Genomic DNA, 26946 nt, shown 5'->3' on the forward strand with positions numbered 1-26946 from the left:
TCTCCCCTCATACATTATCTGAAAAATTGAGCACAAATCGGAGTTATACTGCTGATGAGTGGAAAGGGTTTGGTGGAAATGTTGCAGGTGGATCTCAAACTTAAGATTTGCATAGGTACTTCAATTCAGAAAGTTTTAATTTGGGAAGCAAAAGTTTAGCTAACTGCAAAGATTATAGTTGGAATTGTTTTACCAAGAATACATTAATATACATATTTGTACACCATTTTAGCCCATAAATTAATGGATTTAGCCCATATACATATTTATGTACTTTTTTTTTTAATATATATATACTTTTTCAATGTAGGACTGAACTCCACTGAACTCCTCACAAGTGCACTCACAACAATCTCTCATTTCTCTTTCATGCACATTGACCTGATTCCCTCTCGCTTTAACGCAATTTCAAACCAAACGTGTGCAGTCACTTCTCCTAAGAAGTTAACCATGACTTTGTAACTACATTGACCTAAGTTAATGGGTTTGAGCCCACTTAAATATATTAACTCCATCATCAAGGCTAAAACACAATGAGCCAACTATTTTTCTTTATACCTTTTCAACTTGAAATTCGATACTCACAATGCACTCACTAACAATATAAATATTTATGTACTTATAAAAACATGCAAAAATGTGGTTGGCAATCATGGCCGGACTGGGTTTTCATGGGAAAGTATGCTCAGAAGAAAGGCAAGGGAAAAGAAGCGTCTATTGGTTGGACATTACTCGTGCAATTAATCATGGCAGAAGCTTATGAAGAAGAATTGCGTATATTTGGAGCAGGGCTTAGGTCAAGTTGTTGCAGAGTAACACAGAGTGTATAAAACCAGAATGCTCCATTTGTCATGTGAGTTGCCGGATCTGTACTTAGAAGATTCCGTCCTCCGGTGAAGGAATTGTTCCGGTGTGTGTCGTCTGACTCTTGAGAGAAGGAATTTTAGGCTTTGGAAGAGAAGGGTTGACGGATGACACATGGCAATTTGTGTGTTTCAAATGACATGTAATGAACTGTCTACTCAAAATATGTAATAAAGAAAAGCTTTTAATGTGTGGACGTGGTACTCTTTTATCTCTCATCTTTCATCTTTCTCCACCCAGTTCCAAGGGAAATTTTTGTCATATTCCGGTGTCCTGAATTTGACACCATAGCTGGCCTGTACTATTTCCCTTTCACAAATGCAATTGTAAAACATGTACAGATGGTGACGGGGACACACATTTTCCGACGCTTATAAGAGATCCTCTCTCTCTCTTAGATATACAGAGTCCACAAAATCCCACATCCCCTTATCCATCCATGTCTAACCACTTAAACATCTTCTTCCTCCTCCTCATCCTCTGTGGGCCCACCAATGGCCGTTTCATCACCCGCCGTCACTCATCTTACGATGTAGTCTCCGATGGTGGGGTCCTGCAGGTCCACGCCTCACCCTACCTGGCCCTCAACCGCCTCTCTGCGGCGGATTCCTGCTGCGACCAGGCGTACGGGTTCTTGCCGTGCACTACCTCCGCGCTCGGCAACGTTTTCCTCATCCTGGTCTACGGCTACTTCATGTTCCTCGCTGCGACCTACTTGTCGGACGGGAGTGAGCTGCTGTTGGAGATTCTAGGCCCTGGAATCGTCGGCGGTCTGTTACTCCCCATTCTCGGTGCCGCTCCCGATTCCCTCATCATTCTCGGTACGTACGCACCTTCGTTTCATTACAGCGATTTTTGCTTCTTTTTCTTTCTGTTTGGTTGCTTAGAAAGTTATTCGTTTTAACCAGATGAAGAAAGCCGTACGTAATCTTGTTTATCTCATTATTCTCATTCATGTAATTTCCTCGTCGTTTCTTATTTTTCACCATTAAATATATAAGACCACGTGCAAATTCCATAGGAAATTCTGAGTATAGCAATCTAATCCAGTCCTGCGATTGTGTTGTTAGAATATGTGTTTTGTTTTTTTTTTCTTCTTTTAAGGATCTAAATTATTTTTTTATTATTTAAATGCACTTTATAATAGCTTTTCTTATATTTCTTTATAAATTTTTTGGGGAAGTCCAGATACCCTCCATCGATAATGTTTCTACATACTTTTAATTGTGACAATATCCCTTACAAATTACAAAAAATTGTCAATATTCCCCCACGGACGAAACTAACTTTAGTAAAATAAAAACAAAAAACACTAAAACTTCTAAAAAAAACCTAAAACTTAAAAAAAAAAAAAAAAAAATTCTTGTCACAATTGAAAGTTTGGGAGAACATTGACAATGTTTTGGTAGTTTGGGGGAGACTTTGTCATAATTGAAAGTTTGAGGAAGACATTGTCAATTGAATTGTAATTTGAGGGGTATGTAGACTTTATCCTAAATTTTTTATTTATCATCACATTTTTAACAACATTCCACTACAATCTCAAATCAAAGACAAAAAAAGAAATAAAAAATATTTTATGTTAAAATAATAAACAGAGAAGCTATAGGGATGTTTCCCTATTCATTAGATATCACTGTAACGTACCTAATATTGTTTAAATTTTAAACAATATCACAAAAATCAAATAAATTGAACCAAGAAATGGCCGAATTGCTATAAAGCATCAAAGGTTGCTACATTGACTTTGAAAGGATTTGTTTGTTTTGTTTTGTTTTTTGTTTTTTCTAAGCACATGACTTTCGTTGTTGAAAGCAAAAAGATGAGCCTCAGCCCTTATACCTTCGAATCAACCTTTCTCCATCGCTTAATCCATTAGTGCTAAACATAGGATAAAGCTCTTCATCCAAACCTCTCCACAAAAAATATCTCAACAATTTTTCTAACCAATTAGCAACACTAATCAGGATAAGGCAACTGTAGAGAAAATAGGTTGGAAGGTTGGATAGAGTGCTCTTAATCAACGTTACTTGACCACCCTTAGGCAAGTAAAGTATTTTCCAAAAGGCTAAATTTCTCTCTATTTTCTTACTGATAGAATCCTAGACAGACTTAGCCTTAATGGGAGCACCCAAAAGAAGACCCAAATATTTTGAAGGCAAGGAAAAAACCCTACAACCCAGAATATGAGCCAACCCACTCATATTGGGCACATTATACACATGAACCTACTCTGGTTTAGCCAAGTTAGTCACTCACATTATGGAGTAGACCTCTCCAAATCACTAATATTTTTTTGCCTTCCTCAATTTCTCTTCATGATCACATTGAGTTCTCACGCCTTCCTAACGTTTCAAGCAAAACAAAGTACAAAATCAGTTGGTTTTACGCTTTTATAATTTGGTCTTTTTTTTTTTTTTTTGAATTTTTTTTTTCCTATGGATGTCACGACACTTGCAGATGTAACATTGTTATTGGGGTGATAATTTGGACATTAATAGGTGAAATAAGACACATGTAGTTAGGGACAGAGCCAACTTTAAATTTTGTGAGGGACTCAGGGCCAAATTTTTTTGGGAGGAACCAATTGACAAAAAATACCTTAAATTATTATTTTTTTACCTTAATTTTTTTTTCTTGTACTTAGGGGGGGTACCAGGGCTAATGCCGGTCCCCCCTCCCTAAATCTGTCTCTGCATGTAGCAGATGACAAACCATTAAATTTAATGCTAAAGTGCATATAAACTTACGTAAAACTTAGGCAACACCTAATGACTTTATGCTTCAAATTGAAAACTTAAAAGAATAAATTCAAATCAGATAAATACTTAACCACAAAATATGATTTTTCCTAAAAACTTATTGATGGGCTTACAGTTTTGTTGGTCATGGATTCCATATACGATATCTTTTAGGTCTTTTATGTGGTTCAGTTTGTAAAAATCATTATTTTTGCAATTATTAATTTATTATCTCAAAGTTTAAAACTTACACTTTTGTATATCTAAATTTAAAAAGTTTGCAATGTAATTCATTTGTTAGGGTTTGTGGTTAGATCAGCTAGTAAAGAGGTAAAATGTTTTTTTATATGCTTATAAAACAAATTAAAATAAAACATTACCCCTTAATTAAAAAAAAATAAAAATAACAAAATAAGGCCAAAAAAAAGGGAAACTTTACAAAGGACGCTTAAACTACTACGTGTTTTGAGAAGACTTCTCAAATTTTAAAAATTCTCAATTTTACCCTCCAAATTTTTAATTTGATGCAATTTACCCCTCCATCAATTTTTGCTGTTAAACCCGAAAGGAAACCCCTAAAAAGACCAAATTACCCTTCCATTTTTTTTAAAAAAAAAAAAAAAAATGAAGAAAAAAAAGGTCACAAGGAGTCACCTTGTGATTTTTTTTTTTTTTTTTATACTATTTTTTTTTTAATTTTTAATTTGAAATTAAGGATAAATTTAAAATTTTATAAAAAGTTAGGGATATAATGGCCATTTTATTACTTTTAACGTTTAAAAACCGATAGAGTGGGATACATTGCATCAAATTGAAACCTCATGGGTGAAATTGAAATTTTTTAAAATTTGAGATGTTTTCACAAAACGCGTAGTAGTTGGGTCTAAAGTTCAAAATAATAATAATAATAATAATAATAATAATAATACTTATGGCTTACAGTCAACCACGGTAGATAACGACGAGTGGCAACTTGTGATCTGGGCCGTTGATTTTGGGAGTAAGGCCGAGCCGAAATGCCATATTCGGATGAGACGACGATGTCTTTGGACTAGTAGGAAAAAGGTCAGGGACTCCGCATCCCTCTACACAGCCGTGTATGTATATTTTGACTGTAAGCCATAAGTATTTTAAAATTTGAGATGTTTTCACAAAACGCGTAGTAGTTGGGTCTAAAGTTCAAAATAATAATAATAATAATAATAATAATAATAATACTTATGGCTTACAGTCAACCACGGTAGATAACGACGAGTGGCAACTTGTGATCTGGGCCGTTGATTTTGGGAGTAAGGCCGAGCCGAAATGCCATATTCGGATGAGACGACGATGTCTTTGGACTAGTAGGAAAAAGGTCAGGGACTCCGCATCCCTCTACACAGCCGTGTATGTATATTTTGACGAAGAGTGGGAATTACTACCCGTTTGGGAGTGCGATTTTAAAAATTGCGTTTTTGAAATCGTTTTTTTTTTTTAAATCACACAAGCGTTTGGTAAAACATGTTGAGAAAGTTTTTTTTTTTTTTTTTTTTTTTTTTTTTTAGGGATAACATTAGCATATAATTGCGGCTTCATGGCCAAATAGGTAAATATTGCCCCAAATATTTTTTTAAGCGAAATCGTGATTTTGGTTTAAATTCGCACTTTTTCAAATGAGCACTCTCTAATTAGCTTATAGAAATTGCGGATTTTTTCACGATTTTAAAATTTACGACGTTTTTAAAATTGCAATCCCAAACACTCAAAAAATGAGGTTTGGTTTAAAAACAGAGATTATTTCTTTAAAAATGCACTTCCAAACGGACCCTTAGTGAGAGAGAAAGAAGGTTACCAAATGATGAAGAAAATGAAATCAATGTGACTCACGGTGCGTCACAGACCCACGACCGTGGGTCACCACTCACCAGACCCATGGTGGGTTAGCTAGCGTGAGTAAGGTGTTTTATTTATTTATTTTGATAAAAAAAAAAAAAAAGTAATTTGAAAATTTTGCAAATTTTAAAATTTTAAGAATGTGATTGCAAATGGCACTTGTTGGGTGATTTTGTAATGTTTCTAATCAGTTATCTCGTCTTGTATATATAGCAGCATCTGGTCTTTCTGGAACTACAGCAGATGCTCAAAGTCAAGTCTCTGTAGGAATGGGGTTACTTGCTGGGTCAACTGTTATGCTTCTTACAATATTATGGGGATCATGTGTTATTGTTGGCAAGTGTGACCTTGTTGATTCAAAGGCAATGGACGAACAAAATACAAAAGGCTATAGCTTAACCGGTATGTCCTTTAGATTTTCTTTTTCTTTATGATTTGTAAATGGATAGAAATGGTGGTTTTTCAATTGATGTAAATGGATAGAAATGGTGGATAATGAATGCAAAGCACAAGGACTCTCTCTCTCTCTCTCTCAACATCAACACATTGGGTAACCATCGGCCATATCAATGGAGGGAGAGATGGAAAATCAATTTTAAGTTACTTAAACATAGAAACAAAACTTGCAACTGCAAGACAATGCTTTGGGCTAAACATTATATTTTGTTTAAAATGAAATGTGAAATCAGTAATATCACATTGTTAATTTAATGAGACCTAAGGCAAGTGTATGTAGAAATTACTGTAGTTTTACACGATCATGATTTGTACTTACAGTTCTTTGTGTAGAAGAGATGCATAAACAATGTCATCCAATGAAATGTATTGCATTCTGATTTTTTGGAGAGTTAGGGGTGGGTGGTTAAGTTTGTTAGGTTTTAGATATTGGTCATATTCGGTGTGTCAAAACTCACTGTTTGTTTTCCTTAAGTTCTTAGAAGTCTTGTTGCAATTTGTGTCTTATTTTGAGCATTCTGTGTAATTTCATCATGAATCTGTCATGATGAAATGCTCATGGTTTTGTTCAGTAAGGTTGGTTTACTTTCTGTAAGATTTCGTCCTAACAACGTCAGCATCCCGTCATGACAAAATGCTCCTTGAAGCTACTATCCCTTTTCGTCATCATCCTCCATCATGGTGAAAAAGACATGTTTTGATATCCAACCTTCCGTAAGGTTTCGTGCATCTAGTCTTGACAAAATTGCTAGATAGGAATGAAACCCTAGCATTTCGTCGTGACGTTTCCACAACCATCATGATGAAATTCCAGATCTCAATTTTCATCATCAAACTGTCTTGACAAAATTTCCCGCAAATGAACAAATCTAAAGGATTTATTACACTATACAAGGAAAGATATAAATAAAAACTTATGCTCATTTGGAGCTTAAGCAAGCTAATTATAATTTACCTAGATTGGATTCTAGAGGTGCTCTTGCTTCACTGTGTCTTGCTTCAATTGTGTTCTTGCTTCGTTGTGCTGCTACTTATTTGTGTTATTGTTAAGAGCTTATCATTGGAGTTAGTGAGGAAATGCACTATGTGAAGATCGTTGAGCTTGGAGGCATGCCGGTTGGTCTGCTGTCTTACAAAATTTCGGAGTTTATATCGGGTCGTAAGTTTTCCTTGTGTCTGTAATCTAAATCTATCTCATAGTGATTTCTCGGGTTTGACTGCCTTGGAGTGATTTTTTCCATTGGTGTGTTCTTTGGGTTTTGCCACTTAGTAAACAAATATGTTGTCTTATGATTATGATGTGCATGTCTTACTATGTCTTCATTTAGTTTATATTATCGCTGAGTTTATTGTACATTGTTTCAGGATATTACACGATCCACGTGTTCTATCAAAGTTATTATCCTAGACCTCTGAATCATTTGCTTATATGTCCTGTGGAATGAACTGGCCGGTCAGTAACTGTGTGATTAAATACTTTACATTGATTCATGACCCAATAAAATCTCCACTTTTGCAGAATCTGGTGTTAGTACTGATATCTGGGCTTGCTACACTGCAAGGATTATGGCCATATCTGTCATCCCATTTGTAATTGTTCAAATACCACTAATTTTCAATTCAACTTCATGGAGGCGCTTGGCAGTCTTGATTGGGCTTATCGTCTCTCTTCTACTATTGGCTTCTTACTGCCTTTATCAGGTAAGCGTGCTTGTGCTATTATTATATTTTCTTCGCAGTTTGATTCTCCATTTTTATCTCAATTTTCATTCCCTTATTGGTAATATTGAATAATCAGTTTTGTGTACTAAATCTGAAAATTTGGATGGTTTGTTCTACTGAATATTTTAGACATTCTTGTTAAACATGTACTTTTGCTGGTTTGAATGAATGACCCGTTTTCATGCTCTGGTTTTTGTTATGGACCTGATAATCAAGCGACTTGGTCCATGTTTGGATAGTAAAACCAGGCGTTTTTATTGATACTTTGGTTGATTAGTAAGATGAAAAATCAAATGACTACGGTTGAAGGGAATCAAAACATGGCTTTCCAGAGGCAAAGTTGGGCGACTGATTTGAATAAATTATACGTCTTTAGGAGGAGGGAGTTGAACTCTTTCATAATTTTAAAAGATAATTTTAGCAGTTCAACCGGTTGACCCAAAGTGGATGAGGTCCATTAGCACAATAAGCCGAAGCACAAGGGAATCAAAAGTGTTTCATTTTCCTATTTTTCTGCGAAGGAAGTTTGAAAGAGAGCCTATTGAACATAACCTCTAACCCACCTCAGAAGGAGTGCTCTAAATCTCCAGGAAGATTAGATTTGCTATTGTGTTTTGAATATCTGAAATTCTTCCACTACAAGCAATATGGTCTTTAGCGACCAAACAAATAGCGGCGACCCAAAAGTCGCCGCTATTGATGGGTCATTACCGGCGACTTTTTTTAGTTGCCGCTAATGATCCATTTATAGCGGCGACATCTGGGTCGCCGCTAATAGTCGACACTAAAAACCAAAAAAAAATTTCTTTAGCAGCAACAACAATAGCGGCGACTATAAGTCGCCGCTATTAAGCATCATTAGCGGCGACTCTGCGGGGTCGCCGCTATTAAACAACAATAGCGGCCACCCTTATCGCCGCTAATAATACACCAAACAGCGGCCACGTTAGGATCGCCGCTAATGAGAGTCAACAGCGGCGACCCCGAATAGTCGCCGCTAATAAGTGGTCATTAGCGGCGACTCCACGGTTGCCGCTATTGACAGAGGAAAAAAGTAATTAAAATTAATTAGCGGCGACCCAAAAGTAGCCGCTATTAATGGGTCAGTAGCGGCGACTATAAAAAGTGGCCGCTAATGACCCCTCAATAGCGGCGACTTTTGGGTGGCCGCTATTGACACGGGAAAAAGTAATTTCAATTAATTAGCGGCGACCCAAAAGTTGCCGCTATTAATGGGTCAGTAGCGGCGACTCTAAAAAGTGGCCGCTAATGACCCCTCAATAGCGGCGACTATTGGGTGGCCGCTATTGACACGGGAAAAAGTAATTTCAATTAATTAGCGGCGACCCAAAAGTTGCCGCTATTAATGGGTCAGTAGCGGCGACGATAAAAAGTGGCCGCTAATGACCCCTCAATAGCGGCGACTATTGGGTGGCCGCTATTGACACGGGAAAAAGTAATTTCAATTAATTAGCGGCGACCCAAAAGTTGCCGCTATTAATGGGTCAGTAGCGGCGACTATAAAAAGTGGCCGCTAATGACCCATCAATAGCGGCGACTATTGGGTGGCCGCTATTGACACCACAAAAAAAAAAAAAAAAAAAAAAAAAAAAAAAAAAAAAAATTATAAATATTGGGGCTGGGCTTCCTATTAATTATTATTGAAGTTTTCTATTTCTTATTCTTATTTAAACGTTTGATCGAACAATTGACCGATCTTGGTGAATTAATTCGATTGATTGTGATAGGATCAAATGATTGATCAAACATCCGATCGATCCAGGTGAATTAGTTCAATTGATCGTGATATGATCAAATGATCAATCAAACATCGATCCTATGAATTAGTTCGATTGATCGTGATGGGATCAAATGTTTGATCAAGCATCCAATCGATCCTAGTGAATTAGTTCGATTGATCGTGATAAGAACAAATGATTGATCGAACATCCGATTGATCCTAATGAATTAGTTCGATTGATCGTGATAGGATCAAACATTTGATCGAATCCGTTGGATCGATCATAATGAATTAGTTCAATTGATCGTGATAGGATCAAACGATCGATCATAATGAATTAGTTCAATTGATCGTGATAGGATCAAATGTTTGGTCAAACATCTGATTGATCATAATGAATTAGTTCGATTGATCGAGATAGAATCAAATGTCCGATCGATCCTACTGAATTAATTCAATTGATCATGATAGGATCAAATTATCGATTAAACATCCGATCGATCCTACTAAATTAATTATATTGATCGTGATATGATCAAATGATCGATTAAGCATCCGATCACTCTTAATGAATTAGTTCGATTGATAATGATATGATTAAATATTCGATCAAACATCCGATCGATCTTAATGAATTAGTTTGATTGATTGTGATATAATCAATTGATAGATCAAACTGGATACAATTAAAGGTTCAATCGAATACTCAATTGAACTGTAAGCTTTTTACATTATCTTAGTGCCTTAGTTATATTGATTTTATATTCTTTTTGAATTTTGTATTATTTTATAATTAATTATAAGATAAATATCAACTTAATGATCTTTATCATAAAAATTTATTAAACGGAAATTTTTAGTTAATATTATAATAATAAAAACATATTACAAGAGAAATTTTTTTAAAAAAAACTCTAAATAAATAAATAAATAAAAATTAAAAAATTGTAGGAGAAAGTCCACATAACCCCCTTAAACTACCACTCAATTGACAATGTCCCCCCTAAACTTTCAATTGTGACAATGTCCCCCCCAAACTACAAAAAATTGTCAATGTTCCCCCCAATGACGAAATTACCTATAGTAAAATATAAACAAAAATACTAAAACTTTTAGAAAAAATCTAAAACTAACAAAAAAAAAATCCAAACTTGGCCAATTTTTTTTTTTTAAAATCAATTTTATAAGAAAAAAATTTTAAAAATTTTGATTTTGATTTTTTTATTTTTATAAATATTGAAAATTTTCGTTTTTTTATTTTATTTTATTCTTGTTCTATAATTTTATTTAAATAAAAATTTATGTTTAAAAAAATAAAATTTTCGCTTAATAAAATGAAATTTTTTGTTTTTTAAAACTAAATTAAAAAATAGTTAAATATTATTTTTAAATTAAAATTTTCGTTTTTAAAAAAAATCAATTTTTTTTAAAAAATTTATAGAGATATTTTTGTCTTATTGAGAAATCTATAGGGGCATTTTTGTCTTATTGCTAGCTTTGGGGGAGACATTGTCAATGTTTTGGTAGTTTGGAAGGGACATTGTTACAATTAAAAGTTTGGAGAGGGACATTGTCAATTGGGTGGTAGTTTGAGGGGGGTACATGGACTTTACCCAAAATTGTAAGTATAATTTAAAAAAAAAAAAAAAATAAATAAATAATAATTGAGCTCATTAGCGGCGACTAAGGTCGCCGCTAATGAGTGCGCATAAAAAATTGGCGCCAGCTATTTGTATTGGCGCGATTTCTTAAATTTTCAGACAGCCTGAAGCGTCTCCACTTGCTTTTATTTTCAGACTCCACCATATTATTCTTTTATTTTTTTTTCTTTTTTTTTTTTGGATCAAAATCCCTCATCGAAAGCTCTGTTTTAGAAAGCTCTGTTTTATTTTCAGCATTTATTTTTCATTTTTTCAGACCTCCCATCAGTACTCTCTCACTCTCACTCTCTCTCTCTCTCTCCGGCGAACGTTTCTCTCTCTCCGGCGAATGTTTCTCTCTCTCCGGCAGCTCTCTTTCCGGCGCACACAACTCTCTCCGGCAGCTCTCTCTCCGGCGCACTCAATTCTCTCCGGTAGCTCGATCTCTCTCCGGCGTATCTCTCTCCGGTATAGTCATCTGAATCCTTTTTCTTTAATGGTAATGAGTGGCTTTGAATCTTGATGCCTTGTGTTTCTTGAGGGTTTGAATTTGGGAATCTTCTTGGTGGGTTTGTCTGTGAACAGCTGGGTGGTTTTTGGGGGCAGAAGATTAGAGGGGTTTAGGGTGTCTGGTAGGGGGATTTCTTTTGGGGCTGTGGCCTGTGGGATTAGATTTTGGTCATTATTAGAAAGTGGGTATATGTTAATGGAGTGGTTTTAGGTTTTTGATGGGTTTTGGACTTGGTTTTTGAAGGCATATGCGTGGTTCTCTTAAATCTACTGGTAGATTTGGGGCAGTTTTGCTGGAAAATTTAGTGGGATTCTGCAAATTCAAGTGCTGTTTCCTTGTGATTTTTGTTTGTGTAGTTTGTCTGTAGCTGGTTCTTGGTGGGGGTTATTGGGTGTTATTGGTTGGTTTTATTATGTGGGTTTGTCTTAGTTTTAAATTCCAAGTTATCCATAAAAATTGTACCTCTCCCTCATACTATTTCTATCTATTTATATTTATTTCTCCTATCTTTCTTTTGGTCCTTTAAAAGCTGATGAATTGGGTTTTGTACGAAGTCTTCGACTTCTCAGGCTTTTGGCTTCTGGGTTTTCACCATCTCTCACAACACGTAAGTTCTGAAGCTTCGATTTTCAGCTTTGTACATGCATATGAAAAGGGCTTCTATATCTTGATCATATTTTCTTTGGTTAATTGGATATTTACTCCCGGATATTTTGTATGGTGTTATCCCCTTTGTAGTAGTTTTGGCGTGGTTCTGTTTTTTTTTTTTTTGGCTTTTTCTGAAACAGCTTTGTAGTTCTTCTTTTCGTGCTCATCTGGATTATCATGATTGAAAATAGCTGAAAGTGATATAAAATTAGTTTGTTGCTTTTGTTTTATTTCTGGGTAATTTATTTTGTTTTTAGTGGTAAAATTATGGAATATGGGGTGATGTTGTTGAGCTTTTGGATTGTATGTAGTGAATTCCTTTATAAAAACTGCTATGCTAAAAAACATAAAAATTTATAGAATGAAGTTATCCATTTTGCTTAAAATTTATTAATTTACAGACAAAGTGAAGTTATCCATTTTCCTTGGGATGCAAACATAAAAATGCCAAACTGCAATGAATTGTTGCCATCAAATAATTCTCCGCTTTTCTCTCTTTATTTTTTTATTTATTTTTAATGCTTGTCAGCCATCTTTGTAAGGGATAGTGATGTGCATGCACAGTCACATCTTGATGCCATTTAATTCAGCCTTACCATTCCATCTTAGAAATTTCCTATTAAACTGACATCATGCATGGGAGATTAATCATATTTGCTAAGGATAAATATTAATTTAATAAATAAAATTTAAAGAATTTTCTTTAACATAATTCAAAAAAAAAAGCTTGGTAATCCATCCAAAATTAGCACTAAAAACTACCTATGGCTGTACGTATGGCATAGGATATATTAGGTGCACTCATAGGGTAGCCAGTTTTGTCTTGCTATCTCTGTCATGAAGATGATTAATATATGAACAAATTAAAGCAAACATAAGAATGCCCAAATACAGCCATCAAATAACACTGTTTTTTTTCTCTTTTTTTTAGGGGGGGGGGGGGGGGGGGGGGGTGGTGGTGCTGTTGTCAGGCAACTTGTTTAGGGATGGTGATATATACAGCCATATCAGCAAAAGCTATGGCCCAAATTCAACGGGCGGTAGCTCATAAAAATATATATATACATATATTAAAATAAAACTATTTCGTCACCATTTTATCATGATTGAGAATTTCAACAATGTTTAGTTGGGAATACTTGTCCGTTGTGTTATTGTTTTATTCACCTACGCAATTAGGTTCTGACATTAAACCCAACAAACCTAGAATGTGACCAAATTATATTAAATTTGCCAGTCAATTGAATAATGTAATTTTAAGTAATAGCTTTTGGATAATCTAATACAAGTTGAATTTACAACTTGTAACAGCAATTAACCTTAATTAGGTTAAGCTACTCCACTAGGCACTAAATAAGTCCTCTTTATGAGTGATTAATTAGCTCCTTTAGCTTATAGGTATTTACCGTATTTTCAGTTTGGCTTGCTTGCAGCGAAACTGAAAATAAACGGTTTAGATTGCAAAATGGGGAGAGAACTTCATTTTCATTGTTTATTTTTGCATTGAAAGATTTATAATGATTTTTTCACCTGAGGCAGATTTATAAGATTTATAACTTCACTTTGTCTGAAAATGGATAACTTCACTTTGCAGAAACTAACATCTTTTTTAAGCCTCAATGAAGACAGAGGTAAAATTTATAGAATGAAACCATTTGTAATTATAAAATTACAAATATCCGTTTTATATGGGCTTTGTCCTTTAATATCAAACCATTCCATAAACTGCAAATTATATATATGTCACGCATGAAAGAATATGACATCTTTTACAACTACAAATAAAAGATGTCAGTTTCTTGCACAAGATGACATCCAATGATTTAATGTCATAACCCTTATGTATCTTAGATGTTGGTAAATAGTTCCAAGTTGAATAGTTTCATATTATAGAGGTAACGTTTATCTTCTCTAAACACGCTTGTGATTAAATGTAGGGAAAGAGTAACTTGTGATAGTGACATTGAGATGGATAAGAGTTGGATGCAAGAACCTATTCGATGTTCAGATCGATATCTAAAAGGACTTGAAGAATTCTTTACAATGGCGCGTCCATGTGTGGATGTAAATGGTATTATGAGGTGTCCATGTCGTGATTGTGCAAATCGATATTTTCATCATATTGAATTGGTGGAGAGTCACTTGTATCTACATGGAATTGATCGCACATACACTCGATGGATATTTCATGGGGAAGAAGATCCGTGTAATATAAATGTGACTGCCAACTTACACACTAATACAAATGCGAGGATAGAGGAGGTTGATGAGATCCAAGAATTGTTAGGCGATGTTCAAATGGGGACATTTTTGGAAGCCAACATAGGTGAATCCTCTACTAGTCGGGGTCCAACAACTGACAATCACGAACATAGAACTGGTTTTGGTCGATTATGGGAAGATGGCATGGGTGAACTTTATCCAGGCTGTGATAAATTTACAAAAGTAGCTTTTATTTTGAAGATGCTTAATATAAAGACGATTTGCAACATAAGTAACAAGGCATTCGATATGATTATTAAGTTGATAAAGGAGGCCCTTCCTAATGGAGAGACTTTGCCATGCTCCTACCGAGCAGCAAAGCGATATTGCCGGGACTTGAGTTTTGGTTATGAGTCTATACATGCATGCCAGAATGATTGTGTGCTTTTTTGGAAGGAACATGCTGATAAAGTACAATGCCCAACATGCAACACTTCAAGATGGAGTTGTGTTAAGGGTAGCGGCAAGAAAATTCCTCAAAAGGTCTTGCGGTATTTCCCAATAAAACCGAGGTTGCAACGATTGTTCATGTCGAAAGATATGGCCAAAAATATGAGGTGGCACAAAGATGAACGAAAAGATGACGGCAACACTCTAGGACACCCAGCCGATGGTCTTGCATGGAAAGAGTTTGATAAAGAACATGAATGGTTTGCTCGTGATTCCCGCAACGTGCGACTTGGTTTGGCAAGTGATGGTTTCAACCCATTTGGTAATATGAGTACCACATATAGCATATGGCCAGTAGTATTAATGCCGTACAATTTACCTCCATGGATGTGTATGAAGGATCCAAATATGATATTGTCCTTAATTATCCCTGGTCGCACTGCACCTGGAAACGACATTGATGTGTATTTGCGGCCTTTGGTTGATGATTTGCATGAATTATGGAATGAAGGTGTAACCACTTACGATTCTTTGACTAAAGAGACATTTCAGTTGCATGCAGCGTTACTATGGACCATAAACGATTTTCCTGCGTATGGAAACTTGTCTGGTTATTCTACGAAGGGAAAACTGGCATGTCCGGTATGTAACAAGGATACAATGTCTTATAGGTTGAAGTATGGGTCTAAAGAGTGTTACATGTGTCATCGTAGGTGGCTTCCTCAAGACCATGTGTGGCGACAAGAAAGAGAATTGTTCGATGGTACAGAGGAGCATAGATTGGAACCTGAAGAAATGTCCAGAGATCAACTGTTGCAACAACTAATACATGTTGAACATGTGCAGTTTGGGAAACATATTGGGAACAAGAGAAAGCATCGCACAAGTGGTGGTGATATAAATGTGTCGAATTGGAGGAAGAAAAGTATTTTCTTTAAGTTGCCTTATTGGTCAACATTGAAATTACGACACAATTTAGATGTCATGCACATTGAGAAGAACATATGTGATAGTATCTTGGGTACATTGATGAATATTCCTGGGAAGACAAAGGACACAGCCAACGCACGAAGAGATTTACGTGAGATGGGTATACGTAAAGAATTGCACTTGCAGACAAATGGTGCAACCACCAAGATGCCAGTTGCGGCGTACACTTTGACAAGAGATGAGAAGAACCAGTTATGTGAGTGGCTGAAATGTGTAAAATTTCCTGATGGGTATGCGTCTAACATTGGTCGATGTGTGAACAAGCTTCCTGGCAGGATATCGGGAATGAAAAGCCATGATTGTCATGTTTTTTTACAGCGCTTACTTCCTGTTGCGATCCGTGGAAAATTAACGCCTGAAATAGAAAAAACATTGATTGAGATGAGTAATTTTTTTACGCAGTTGTGTGCACGGACATTAAAAGTAGATATCTTGAAGCAAATGAAGGTCGACATTGTTGTGATTCTATGCAAGATGGAACAAATATTTCCACCAGCATTTTTTGATGTTATGGTCCATCTAGCGGTTCACTTACCTCGAGAGGCTGAGCTTGGGGGACCGGTACAAAACCGTTGGATGTATCCAATGGAAAGGACACTTGGTAAACATAAGAGGAAGGTGCGAAACAAAGCGCGACCAGAGGCTTCAATTGCTGAGGCTTATTTAGTTGATGAGTGTTTGACGTTTTGCTCCATGTATCTTCGTGGGATTGAGACAAGATGGAGCCGTGAAGAGCGAAATGCTGACGGCTGTATGGAAGAAACGGAACAAGGCCTCGATGTGTTCTTTCAGCGAGTTCGACCATTGGGTGCGGCAAAATATATGACACTTGATGAGAACATTTTTGCGAGGGCTCGATGGTATGTACTTAGCAATTGTAAGGAAACAGCTTCATACTTGCAGTAAGTGTATAATTGTGGGTTCCTTATCCGATTCTCTTTTGTTTAATCATGACACTAGATGATTACTAACGACATACACTTTTCTACGCAGTGAACACTATCAGATGATCGAACGGGAAGGTGGCCATGACATTGAGAAGAAGCATGAGGCCACATTTGAGCGCTGGTTTCGAGATAATATATACAGTGGTGGGCGTAATGCAGAAAATGTCCCAGAACAATTATATCATCTTTCACTCGGGCCTGATCGTCAAGTTAGATCATATAGAGGTTGCATTGTGAATGGGGTTAGGTTCCACACAAAAGAATGTGCAGAAACTCGTACTACCCAGAGTAGTGGTATTGTTGTGAAAGGTGGGTACAACACGTCAGACGATGAGTACTATGGTGAGTTGAAGAGCATTTTTGAGTTATGTTACCCTGGCCGAAATCGGGTGTATCTGTTTGAGTGCGATTGGTGGGACACTGGGAGTAATACGCGGGGAATAAGAAAGGAACAAGGTTTTACAATTGTGAATACCTCTCGTAAATGGTATGAGTCCGACCCGTTCATATTAGCATGCCAAGCTGCGCAAGTGTTTTACTTGAGTGATCCTAAATTTGGTGGCAGTTGGAAAGTAGCACAGACGCTGACCAATAGAAACACATACTATAATCCAACAGTGGTAGGGGAAAATAATGAGAATGGTGACCAAGGAACCAACAATGAGGTATACCAGGAAAATGAATGTGTTGGGGGTAATATTGCAATTGTTGAAAACTCTACTATGTTACGTAGAGATGATTCGACAATACCTATTGACGAATTATATGTGCAACTTGATGCAAGCATGTTCATTGACGATAACCCTTCGATTGAGGAGCACAATACTAACTCTGATAGTGAAGAAGAGTTAAGTAGCAACTATGACACAGAATCTGAGCACACAGAGAACTCTGAACACGAACAGTCATCCTCAAGCAACAATGATACAGACTATGATACAGAATGATCAAGTTGGAATTGGATTAACAAATTGTATGATGTGTTGCTACTCATATTTTATTTTTAGTTTTTATTTTTCTACATATTGACCACTTATGTGCAATTAACTAAATTAAGTATATGAACAATTTTTTTTGTCCAAACCATATAGCATGCAATATTATGGTTATATGACTGATCCACATTTATTTTGTGTTGTTTGCAGATCTATCAGAACAACTACAAATGGTGATAGGGCAAAGCCAAGGGCGTGGCCGAGTCCAAGGTCGTGGTCAACTCCGAGGTCAAGGCCGAGGCCTGTGTCATGTTGAGGATCGTGATAGGCCGACTCTTGTTGATGTTGATGATGATATGGACATGCTATCACCGGTGACCCTCGATTCGGCGGAGGGCCATAGCCATTCTTCCCATGAGCGGTCTAATGACATACCCTCATCGGGAGTTGCACCCACTGCAAGCTGTAAGTGAATATAAAATCTTTTTCCTATTAGTTTGTTGCATACACTGTGCGAACTTCTTTTCCAGATACAACTAACTACGTTTTCATATGTTGATTAATAGCTAGCACGTCTGTTAGACGGCCAAGGGGTCAGAACAAGAATTCCAAGGTTAATGATATGATAGATAAAGATGGTCCGCTCAATTTGGAATTCAAGGATGAGTATGTCGTACCTGTGGGCGACAATTCCGGGGCGTGGTCGAGGATAATTTCTAAGATTGTCCTTGATCATTGCGACCTCCATTATCAGAGTTGGACCATGGTCCCAGATGAAATGGTGAAAAGATTGGAAGAACGAGTGAAGGTATAAATCTCATTGTGTATGTGTATTATGTCACTTGCTACAAATAATGTGACAAACTTTTGACCATTGTTTTCGTAATTACTATGTCTCAGGGTAAGTTTGTTTTGGATCCGGAGCTACAGAAGCACAAGGATGCCTTAAAGCATCAACTAGGTAAGGCCTATAATAGGAAACGCTCCGCATTGCACCTCAAGAACTACCAAATTTATTTCAAAAATGTGGATAGCGATGATTTAGTAGCAGTGGCCAATGCTCAAGCTGAGGCGAGGGCCAATGTTCCAACTGGTATTTCTCCGGAACAATGGCCTGCTATATGTGATTCATTCGAAGTTGATATATGGAAGGTAAACACATCTTATTCAAATAGATAGTCAATTATTATTTCTAAGATTTGTATTCAGCTATAAAAAATGAAATTAATATGTTTTTTTATTGAATTTTTGTAGAAAAAATCTGAGCGAAATAAGAAAAACAGAGCAAAGATGGAAACAAATCATACCGCTGGCAGCACGACGTTCGTCAATATCATTCACAAGAAGGTAAGAATATATAGTGTTAGGCTTTTATAGTAATGTTCTTTAGTGTAACAGTTAATTATGTGTATTATGTGCAGGCAAAGAAAACTAATGCCGCACCCAATCCGATAGAAATATACAAGGACACGCACACTAACAAGGATGGGATATTTGTGAGTGAGTACGCTGAGAGTAAATATGTAAGTGAATGAAATGGGTACTCATGATGAATATGTCTAATGAACTTGCATGGCTTATTTAGTTGAGGTTTATATGGATTGTGCAGAATGAAATGGAATCAATAGCAGCAAACTCCGACAACACTAATGCCAGCCAAGAAGACATTTTCTTAAAGGTGCTAGGTGGACACCGCTCAGGACATGTCAGAGGAAAAGGTTGTGGTGCCAAACCTACCAAGTCAAATTCCTCATGCAACCAACAAAACCATGATGAATGCTTGGCTAAACAGCTAGAAACCGAAGAGAAACTAGCTGCTATGGAGGCATCATTTCAGGCCGAAATTAGGGAGTCAAAAGCATCACAAATTGCTATGGAGGCAACATTTCAGGCCGAAATTAAGGAGTCAAAAGCATCACAAGCTGCTATGGAGGCAGCATTTCAGGCCCAAATTAAGGAGTCAAAAGCATCTCAAGCTGCTATGCAAGCACAAATGGAAATGCTGCTAAAACATATAGGAGGGTAAAAGAATCTTGCCTATAACTTTTTTATTTTTTTATTTCGCACACATATCAAGTAATTGTTAGAAAGATCATTGATTATGATATGAATTCTATTATTCCTAGGATTGGAGGGAGCTCTTATGGATCTCAAGCAAGCGGAAGCAACATTTGAAAGAGTTTTTGTTGTATTTAGTTTAAGACTTTGTTTTAATATTATTAAGATTTGTATTATAGGGTAAGAACTTTAAATAGTTTGAATGTTTAAGAACTTGGAGGGTGCTTTAGTTGTACTTTGTTGAAGAAGTTTTAAAATTACAAAGATTATAACAAATTTGGTTTGTGTTAGAAGGTAAGAACTTCAAACAGTTTTTTTGTTTAAGAACTTTGAGTTAGTGAACCTCTCTTGACATGTTTATCAAGTTGAGTAAACAATGTAAGAGAGTAATATTATATAACAATATTTCATTTTTAAGTGTATACAGGATGACATGAGTGGAAGATGTGCAAGGAGTTGTGGCGCTAAAGGACTCAAATAACAATGGGTAAGATATTTCAATCCCATTGTCATTCACTTGTTGGTGGGAAGTTAATTCCATTTAATACAAGTATATAACACTATTTTCTTTTTTTAGTGTATGTAGAATGGCTGGAGAGAAAGATAGGCAAGAAATTGCTGCACTAAAGGACTCAATTGATGGTAAGTTATTTCAAACCTATTGTCACTCACTTGTTGGTGGAAGTACTGTGAAATGTAGCGAGCGGGAGGCTTGCATGGAGTTATAAGGATGAGTAGAATGTGAATTGGAGTGTTTGGTTTTTGATTATATTTGTTTGTTGGTTTGCGTTTGTGACCTCATTAATCATATAAGCTTATGTTTGTGTTTGATTGTGGTAATTAAGGCCGACGATCTTTTTTTGTCTTACGTTATTTGTTTCAGGAAAAAAGAATTGCTTTTAGTCTTAGTTAATTCTTTTTTTTTTTTTTTTTTTTTAGTTTGTTCATATGAATGTTTGTTTCAGATCAGTGAGCTATACCCAGTTTGTAGTTAGATCTAACAACTAGTTTGACACCCCAAGAAGGTCTCATTTGGATGGTTTTTTTTTAAATTTTTGTCTGTTTTCTGGTGAATTTTATTTTCAACATTTGTTTGTTCCACCGTTATGTGAGTTGCTCTTCTTTTTATAAGAATTTGCAAGCATGTAAATAGCAAATACTAGAAGCATTTGAATAAAAGATAGTGTTATTCCTTTGCTTGATGAGATGAAGTCCTTTATTATTTTTTGGACATAGTTTGTGCTCATAGGTGAGGACTCAAACCCTTCAATATATGTAAGGTTTGTTGCTCTTAGGGTCCACAATTCAAAGGCAAGCCTTGGATTGGGTGGTTTAGTTTGATTGACTTGGCATGAGTTTACTTTTGATTATAACCTTATTGTCCGGACGTCCCCAACATGTCATTATTTTGTGTTGTTGTTTCCCTCTTTTCACTTTTTGTTTCATGATAAGAAGTGAATCCTTGAATCCACTTGTCCTTCCATATGCAATGCTTGCACCAACTTGTTTTAATGGTTTAGCTATTATTCATTTGCTTGATGAGATGAAGTCCTTTATTTTATTTTGGACATAGTTTGTGCTCATAGGTGAGGACTCAAACCCTTCAATATATGTAAGGTTTGTTGCTCTTAGGGTCCACAATTCAAAGGCAAGCCTTGGATTGGGTGGTTTAGTTTGATTGACTTGGCATAAGTTTACTTTTGATTATAACCTTATTGTCCGGACGTCCCCAACATGTCATTATTTTGTGTTGTTGTTTCCCTCTTTTCATTTTTTGTTTCATGATAAGAAGTGAATCCTTGAATCCACTTGTCCTTCCATATGCAATGCTTGCACCAACTTGTTTTAATGGTTTACCTATTATTCCTTTGCTTGATGAGATGAAGTCCTTTATTATTTTTTGGACATAGTTTGTGCTCATAGGTGAAGACTCAAACCCTTCAATATATGTAAGGTTTGTTGCTCTTAGGGTCCACAATTCAAAGGCAAGCCTTGGATTGGGTGGTTTAGTTTGATTGACTTGGCATAAGTTTACTTTTGATTTAACCTTATTGTCCGGACGTCCCCAACATGTCATTATTTTGTGTTGTTGTTTCCCTCTTTTCATTTTTTGTTTCATGATAAGAAGTGAATCCTTGAATCCACTTGTCCTTCCATATGCAATGCTTGCACCAACTTGTTTTAATGGTTTACCTATTATTCCTTTGCTTGATGAGATGAAGTCCTTTATTATTTTTTGGACATAGTTTGTGCTCATAGGTGAAGACTCAAACCCTTCAATATATGTAAGGTTTGTTGCTCTTAGGGTCCACAATTCAAAGGCAAGCCTTGGATTGGGTGGTTTAGTTTGATTGACTTGGCATAAGTTTACTTTTGATTTAACCTTATTGTCCGGACGTCCCCAACATGTCATTATTTTGTGTTGTTGTTTCCCTCTTTTCATTTTTTGTTTCATGATAAGAAGTGAATCCTTGAATCCACTTGTCCTTCCATATGCAATGCTTGCACCAACTTGTTTGAATGGTTTACCTATTATTCCTTTGCTTGATGAGATGAAGTCCTTTATTATTTTTTGGACATAGTTTGTGCTCATAGGTGAAGACTCAAACCCTTCAATATATGTAAGGTTTGTTGCTCTTAGGGTCCACAATTCAAAGGCAAGCCTTGGATTGGGTGGTAAATTGACTTGGCATGAGTTTACTTTTGATTATAACCTTATTGTCCGGACGTCCCCAACATGTCATTATTTTGTGTTGTTGTTTCCCTCTTTCACTTTTTGTTTCATGATAAGAAGTGAATCCTTGAATCCACTTGTCCTTCCATATGCAATGCTTGCACCAACTTGTTTTAATGGTTTACCTATTATTCCTTTGCTTGATGAGATGAAGTCCTTTATTATTTTTTGGACATAGTTTGTGCTCATAGGTGAGGAGTCAAACCCTTCAATATATGTAAGGTTTGTTGCTCTTAGGGTCCACAATTCAAAGGCAAGCCTTGGATTGGGTGGTTTTGTTTGATTGACTTGGCATGAGTTTACTTTTGATTATAACCTTATTGTCCGGACGTCCCCAACATGTCATTATTTTGTGTTGTTGTTTCCTTCTTTTCACTTTTTGTTTCATGATAAGAAGTGAATCCTTGAATCCACTTGTCCTTTCATATATATGCAATGCTTGCACCAATTAACTTTAGTTATCTCGAGCGATTTGACTATAAATAGGCTTGATGTAATTCTCATAACTGTTATATAATAACATCTATTATAAGCAGGTTCTTTTTTTTTTTTTTTTTTTTTTTTTTTTTTTTTAAATATCATTAGCGGCGACCTAGATGTCGCCGCTACTAACTATCAATAGCGGCGACCTACCAGGTTGCCGCTATTGATACTAAGTAGCGGCGACATCTAGGTTGCCGCTATTGATTATCAATAGCGGCGACCTAGAAGGTGGCCGCTATTGATTATCAATAGCGGCAACCTAGAAGGTGGCCGCTATTGATAATCAATAGCGGCCACCTAGAAGGTGGCCGCTATTGATAGTCAATAGCAGCCACCCAGATGGTCGCCGCTATTGACTGTCAATAGCGGCGACATTTTTGTCGCCGCTATTGACCATCATCAGCGGCGACACTCGGCCCATTTCAAGCTTTTTTTGCGGCAACAAAAAAAGTCATTAGCGGCAACTAAAAGTCGCCGCTATTGACCCATCAATAGCGGCGACCCGAAATGTTGCCGCTATTGATCATCAGTGGCGGATTACTACCAGCAACTGAATAGCGGCCAAGGGTCGCCGCTATTGATCAATAGCGGCGACATTTTTCTCATTAGCGGCGACTTTGGGTCGCCGCTAATGAGCAAATTTCTTGTAGTGTTCCCATGTTTATGTTTTACTTTATGATAGAGAAAATGGAAAACGGTGTGCGCGCAGGTCCTTCAGCCTTGGATCCAGAAGAGAAAATTGGCTTATGTGAAGCACACACATGTTATAGTTGGACTTCTAAAGCATCTGAGACAACGTGCACTTGGAAGGCTGCACAGGGATGATGGTTCACCGAACGACGACGTTATTGACAAGTAATTAGTTCATTAACTGACAAAATTAATTTTAAATCGTATACTTTTTTCTGTATTTGTTGAATTTTTGTTGGATCTCTCATGACAGGCTGTTTTCTGCAATTGACACTAACAAGGATGGAAACATTTCAAAAGCTGAATTGAGAGTATTGATTGTTGGAATTGAGTTTGAAGAGATTGATGACCTGGATCAAGAGGATGCTGTAGATAGAGTAATGAAAGAATTTGATACGTCCCATGATGAAGTCATTGATAAGGATGAGTTTGTCCAGGGCATTAAAAGATGGCTAAGGAAGTTAAGGTTGAGGCGGCCTGCCTCTTGTGATCCTGGTCCTCACACAACAAAGTTTTTACATGACTATCACCACGTAAGTTGAGCTGTTTCTTATCCAATATGTTCCAACCCCTGTTCCCACCCATTCTTGAAGGGACAACAAATCTCATATATATATATATATATATATATATATATATATATATGATGTTTGATTTCTTTGAAAAATTCATATACAGGAAGTAAAAAGAGAGGAAGATTTGTTGGATGTGAGGGATCAATGTGATGAAGTTGTCGGGGGTGTTGTGAGTTTCAAGTGGAAAGCAGTGTTGTTATTGGTTCTGGGAGCTATCATTGCTGTGGCATTTGCCGATCCCTTGGTAGATGCTGTTGATAACTTTTCTGCTGCCACTAGTATTCCTGCTTTCTTCATCTCGTTCATCGTGCTGCCTTTGGCTACAAACTCTTGTGAAGCTGTCTCAACAATTATAACTGCTAGCCGTAATAAACGGAAAACTGCCTCGTTAACATTTTCTGAGGTTTGTTTTTTTATACCCACTCTCCTTATATTCCTTTAGGTACGTTTGGTGAAATGTCTATTCTATTAAAAAAACGAATAATTATTATTGAGAAAAGAAAAAAGTAGAATGAGATAGCTATTTTTATTCTTCAGTTTGGTGACAACACATATACTATTATTGGAATTGAACCAAAATTACTAAAATACTCATATTAAAAAAAAAAAAAAAAAAAAAAAAACACAAGCTTTCTTTGTTTAAGAAGTAGGGACTTTGGTGGTAGATTCCGAAAACTGGTAGCCAGCGAACTCCAATGAACATCGGCGATAGGTAGTAGTGGATTCCGACAAACTTCGTCGGTAGATTCCATAAAAAAAAAAAAAAAATGTTGGTTATTTTTTTTTTGGAAAATGCAGTTTATTCTTTAAAGAATAACTATTCATCTCATTTTTAAGAGGAATATATATTCCTAAGAATGGGGCCCCCTACCAAAGTGGTTATTCTATAAAAATAATCATTCCATTTAAAGGAGTTATTCCACAAACCAACAAAGCCTTAGAAAAATAGTTCTTCCTCAATTTAAGGAATAGCTACTATTCTAAGGCTAAAAACCTTATCAAACTATGGAATAAATTATTCCATTCCATGGGTTTAATCCTTGTACCAAACATACCCTAGTATTTACACCACAGGGTTCATACTTGGATAAATTACAGAAATTGCAAGATATATACTAAACTGTGTAATAGGTGTCTTAGCTAAAGTCTACAAAATTTTAAACAGCTTTTCCGAATAATTATTAGGATTGTGCTGAATCCTTATGACATATGGATCTTTAAATTTCTATAGTCTGGTTGTTCTGGGACTTCTGGTGAGTGGAACCAACCAGTGAAGGAGATCCTAATCACCAATGGGGCCCCTTAATATGTTGCCTAAGCCAACCCATCCTTGGAAGCCAAGAGACAATTAAGGATCACCAGGATTTTAACCATAAGTTTGCATTTATTGCCCCTTAATATGGATATTATTGATGGCAGGCAGTTTGAATCATCAGTCAAAATGTGGATGTCATTGATAACATTTAACATCTGTTGTACCTTCACTCTAACCAGATTTGTTTGTATTACTTGACCAGTCTCGTAGTAGGTCTATTTGAAATAAATCCAGTATTTGATTGGTTACATGAAAACAATGATGTGTATTAGCTGTGCTTCAACTTTAAATTATTGATTTTCTACAAAATGCTAACTACTGCAGTGTTATAATTCGTTAATTTCTTGGTGCAGCTTTATGGGGCAGCAACGATGAGAAACGTCCTCTCCCTCTCTGTCTTCTTAGCCCTTGTTTACATTAGGGGGTTGCCATGGGATTTCACTGCTGAAATGCTGGTTGTTCTAATTGTCTGCGTTGTGATGGGTGCCTTAGGCAGCTTCCGCACCCATTACCCTCTCTGGACATCTATTCTAGCTATTCTACTTTATCCATTCTCCCTGGCGCTGGTTTATGTCTTTCATTCCGTTTTTGGGTGGTCATAGATTCACGTATGTCCCGAAGTTTTGACATGTGGTGATGCAGAAATTGACGGAGTCTGTGTCCTATATAACCAGTAGTGCGTTAGCTCAACCACCAACAACGAGGAGCTCCATGTCTACTGGAATTCGAATTATCATCAACAAGCCATAGATGACATTTTATGAAATATGAAGTTAGTGAGGCATTTATTGTATGAGTGTGACGCTAGCTTGTTGTTAGAGTCCTACATTTAGTCTGTTTCTAAGTCCTAATTGGTTTTGAATAAGTTAGTGGCTATATAAGGTGATGTAAGTTGTAGTTTATTTTAAACGAAAGAATGAAGTACTTTTATTGAAATTCTAAGCTACTGGGACGAGATTTCTCTTTTTGTGGTGTGATTCTTCTTGACGAGTGAAACTCTGTTCAACATAAAAGGCTGGAATGTTGGCAAGGTTAAATCCTAGTGGGAATTTTGAGTGGGAGGAGTTCATTTCTGCTTAAGAGCCAGCTGAAGTTCTTGTAGGCAGATTTGGGAAGGCTACTGTGCAAAAGTCTGATGCTTAGCTACACAGAATGCAAGCTCCATTTGAGCCAACTCTACTTAGACGCAATCATGGAGATTCTTCATTTTCAGCCCCAACAGTTTCTCTTGCTGATGTTATAGGGCAACTCACCGTCACGACTGAGATGCTCATAACTCAGGGATCAAGTATTGAGGAGATTAAGAGGAAGATTGGGCATATGGAGACGGACTTGGAGCAAGTCAAGTTGAATGTGAAAACTATTCTGAGCA

The 26946-nt window shown here is 36.5% G+C and overlaps 3 protein-coding genes and 1 long non-coding RNA gene across 6 annotated transcripts; all 4 read left to right on the forward strand.

The window, feature by feature from the left end:
- The first annotated feature begins 1181 nt into the window (after nt 1-1181).
- LOC132175257 (sodium/calcium exchanger NCL) lies at nt 1182-26785 on the forward strand. Of its 2 annotated transcripts, none has more exons than XM_059587131.2 (7): nt 1182-1685; nt 5691-5879; nt 7453-7634; nt 23704-23849; nt 23938-24217; nt 24363-24662; nt 25928-26785. In XM_059587131.2, the coding sequence occupies exons 1-7, from the start codon at nt 1304-1306 to the stop codon at nt 26174-26176; spliced, it is 1728 nt and encodes a 575-aa protein (XP_059443114.2). In that variant the 5' UTR covers nt 1182-1303; the 3' UTR covers nt 26177-26785. The 2 variants fall into 2 exon arrangements, with proteins under 2 accessions (XP_059443114.2, XP_059443115.2); XM_059587132.2 differs by having other exon boundaries at nt 5694-5879.
- LOC148586720 (uncharacterized) lies at nt 11233-20648 on the forward strand. Of its 2 annotated transcripts, none has more exons than XR_015911688.1 (4): nt 11233-11504; nt 12077-12154; nt 20196-20264; nt 20355-20648. It is a non-coding gene; the product is annotated as an uncharacterized LOC148586720 (long non-coding RNA). The 2 variants fall into 2 exon arrangements; XR_015911689.1 differs by having other exon boundaries at nt 20205-20264.
- On the forward strand, nt 14052-16743 carry LOC148586721 (uncharacterized). Its single transcript, XM_088514277.1, has one exon. It carries the CDS (start codon nt 14164-14166, stop codon nt 16741-16743), a length of 2580 nt encoding a protein of 859 aa, XP_088370403.1. The 5' UTR covers nt 14052-14163.
- Nucleotides 17950-19957, forward strand: LOC132174086 (uncharacterized). The gene is made up of 7 exons (XM_059585792.2): nt 17950-18184; nt 18286-18527; nt 18620-18871; nt 18974-19066; nt 19141-19242; nt 19329-19741; nt 19846-19957. Exons 1-7 carry the CDS (start codon nt 17950-17952, stop codon nt 19892-19894), a joined length of 1386 nt encoding a protein of 461 aa, XP_059441775.2. The 3' UTR covers nt 19895-19957.
- Nucleotides 26786-26946: the final 161 nt, after the last annotated feature.

The sequence above is a fragment of the Corylus avellana genome, chromosome 3, assembly GCF_965113065.1.
Source record: "Corylus avellana chromosome 3, dhCorAvel1.hap1.2, whole genome shotgun sequence".
Lineage (NCBI taxonomy): Eukaryota > Viridiplantae > Streptophyta > Magnoliopsida > Fagales > Betulaceae > Corylus > Corylus avellana.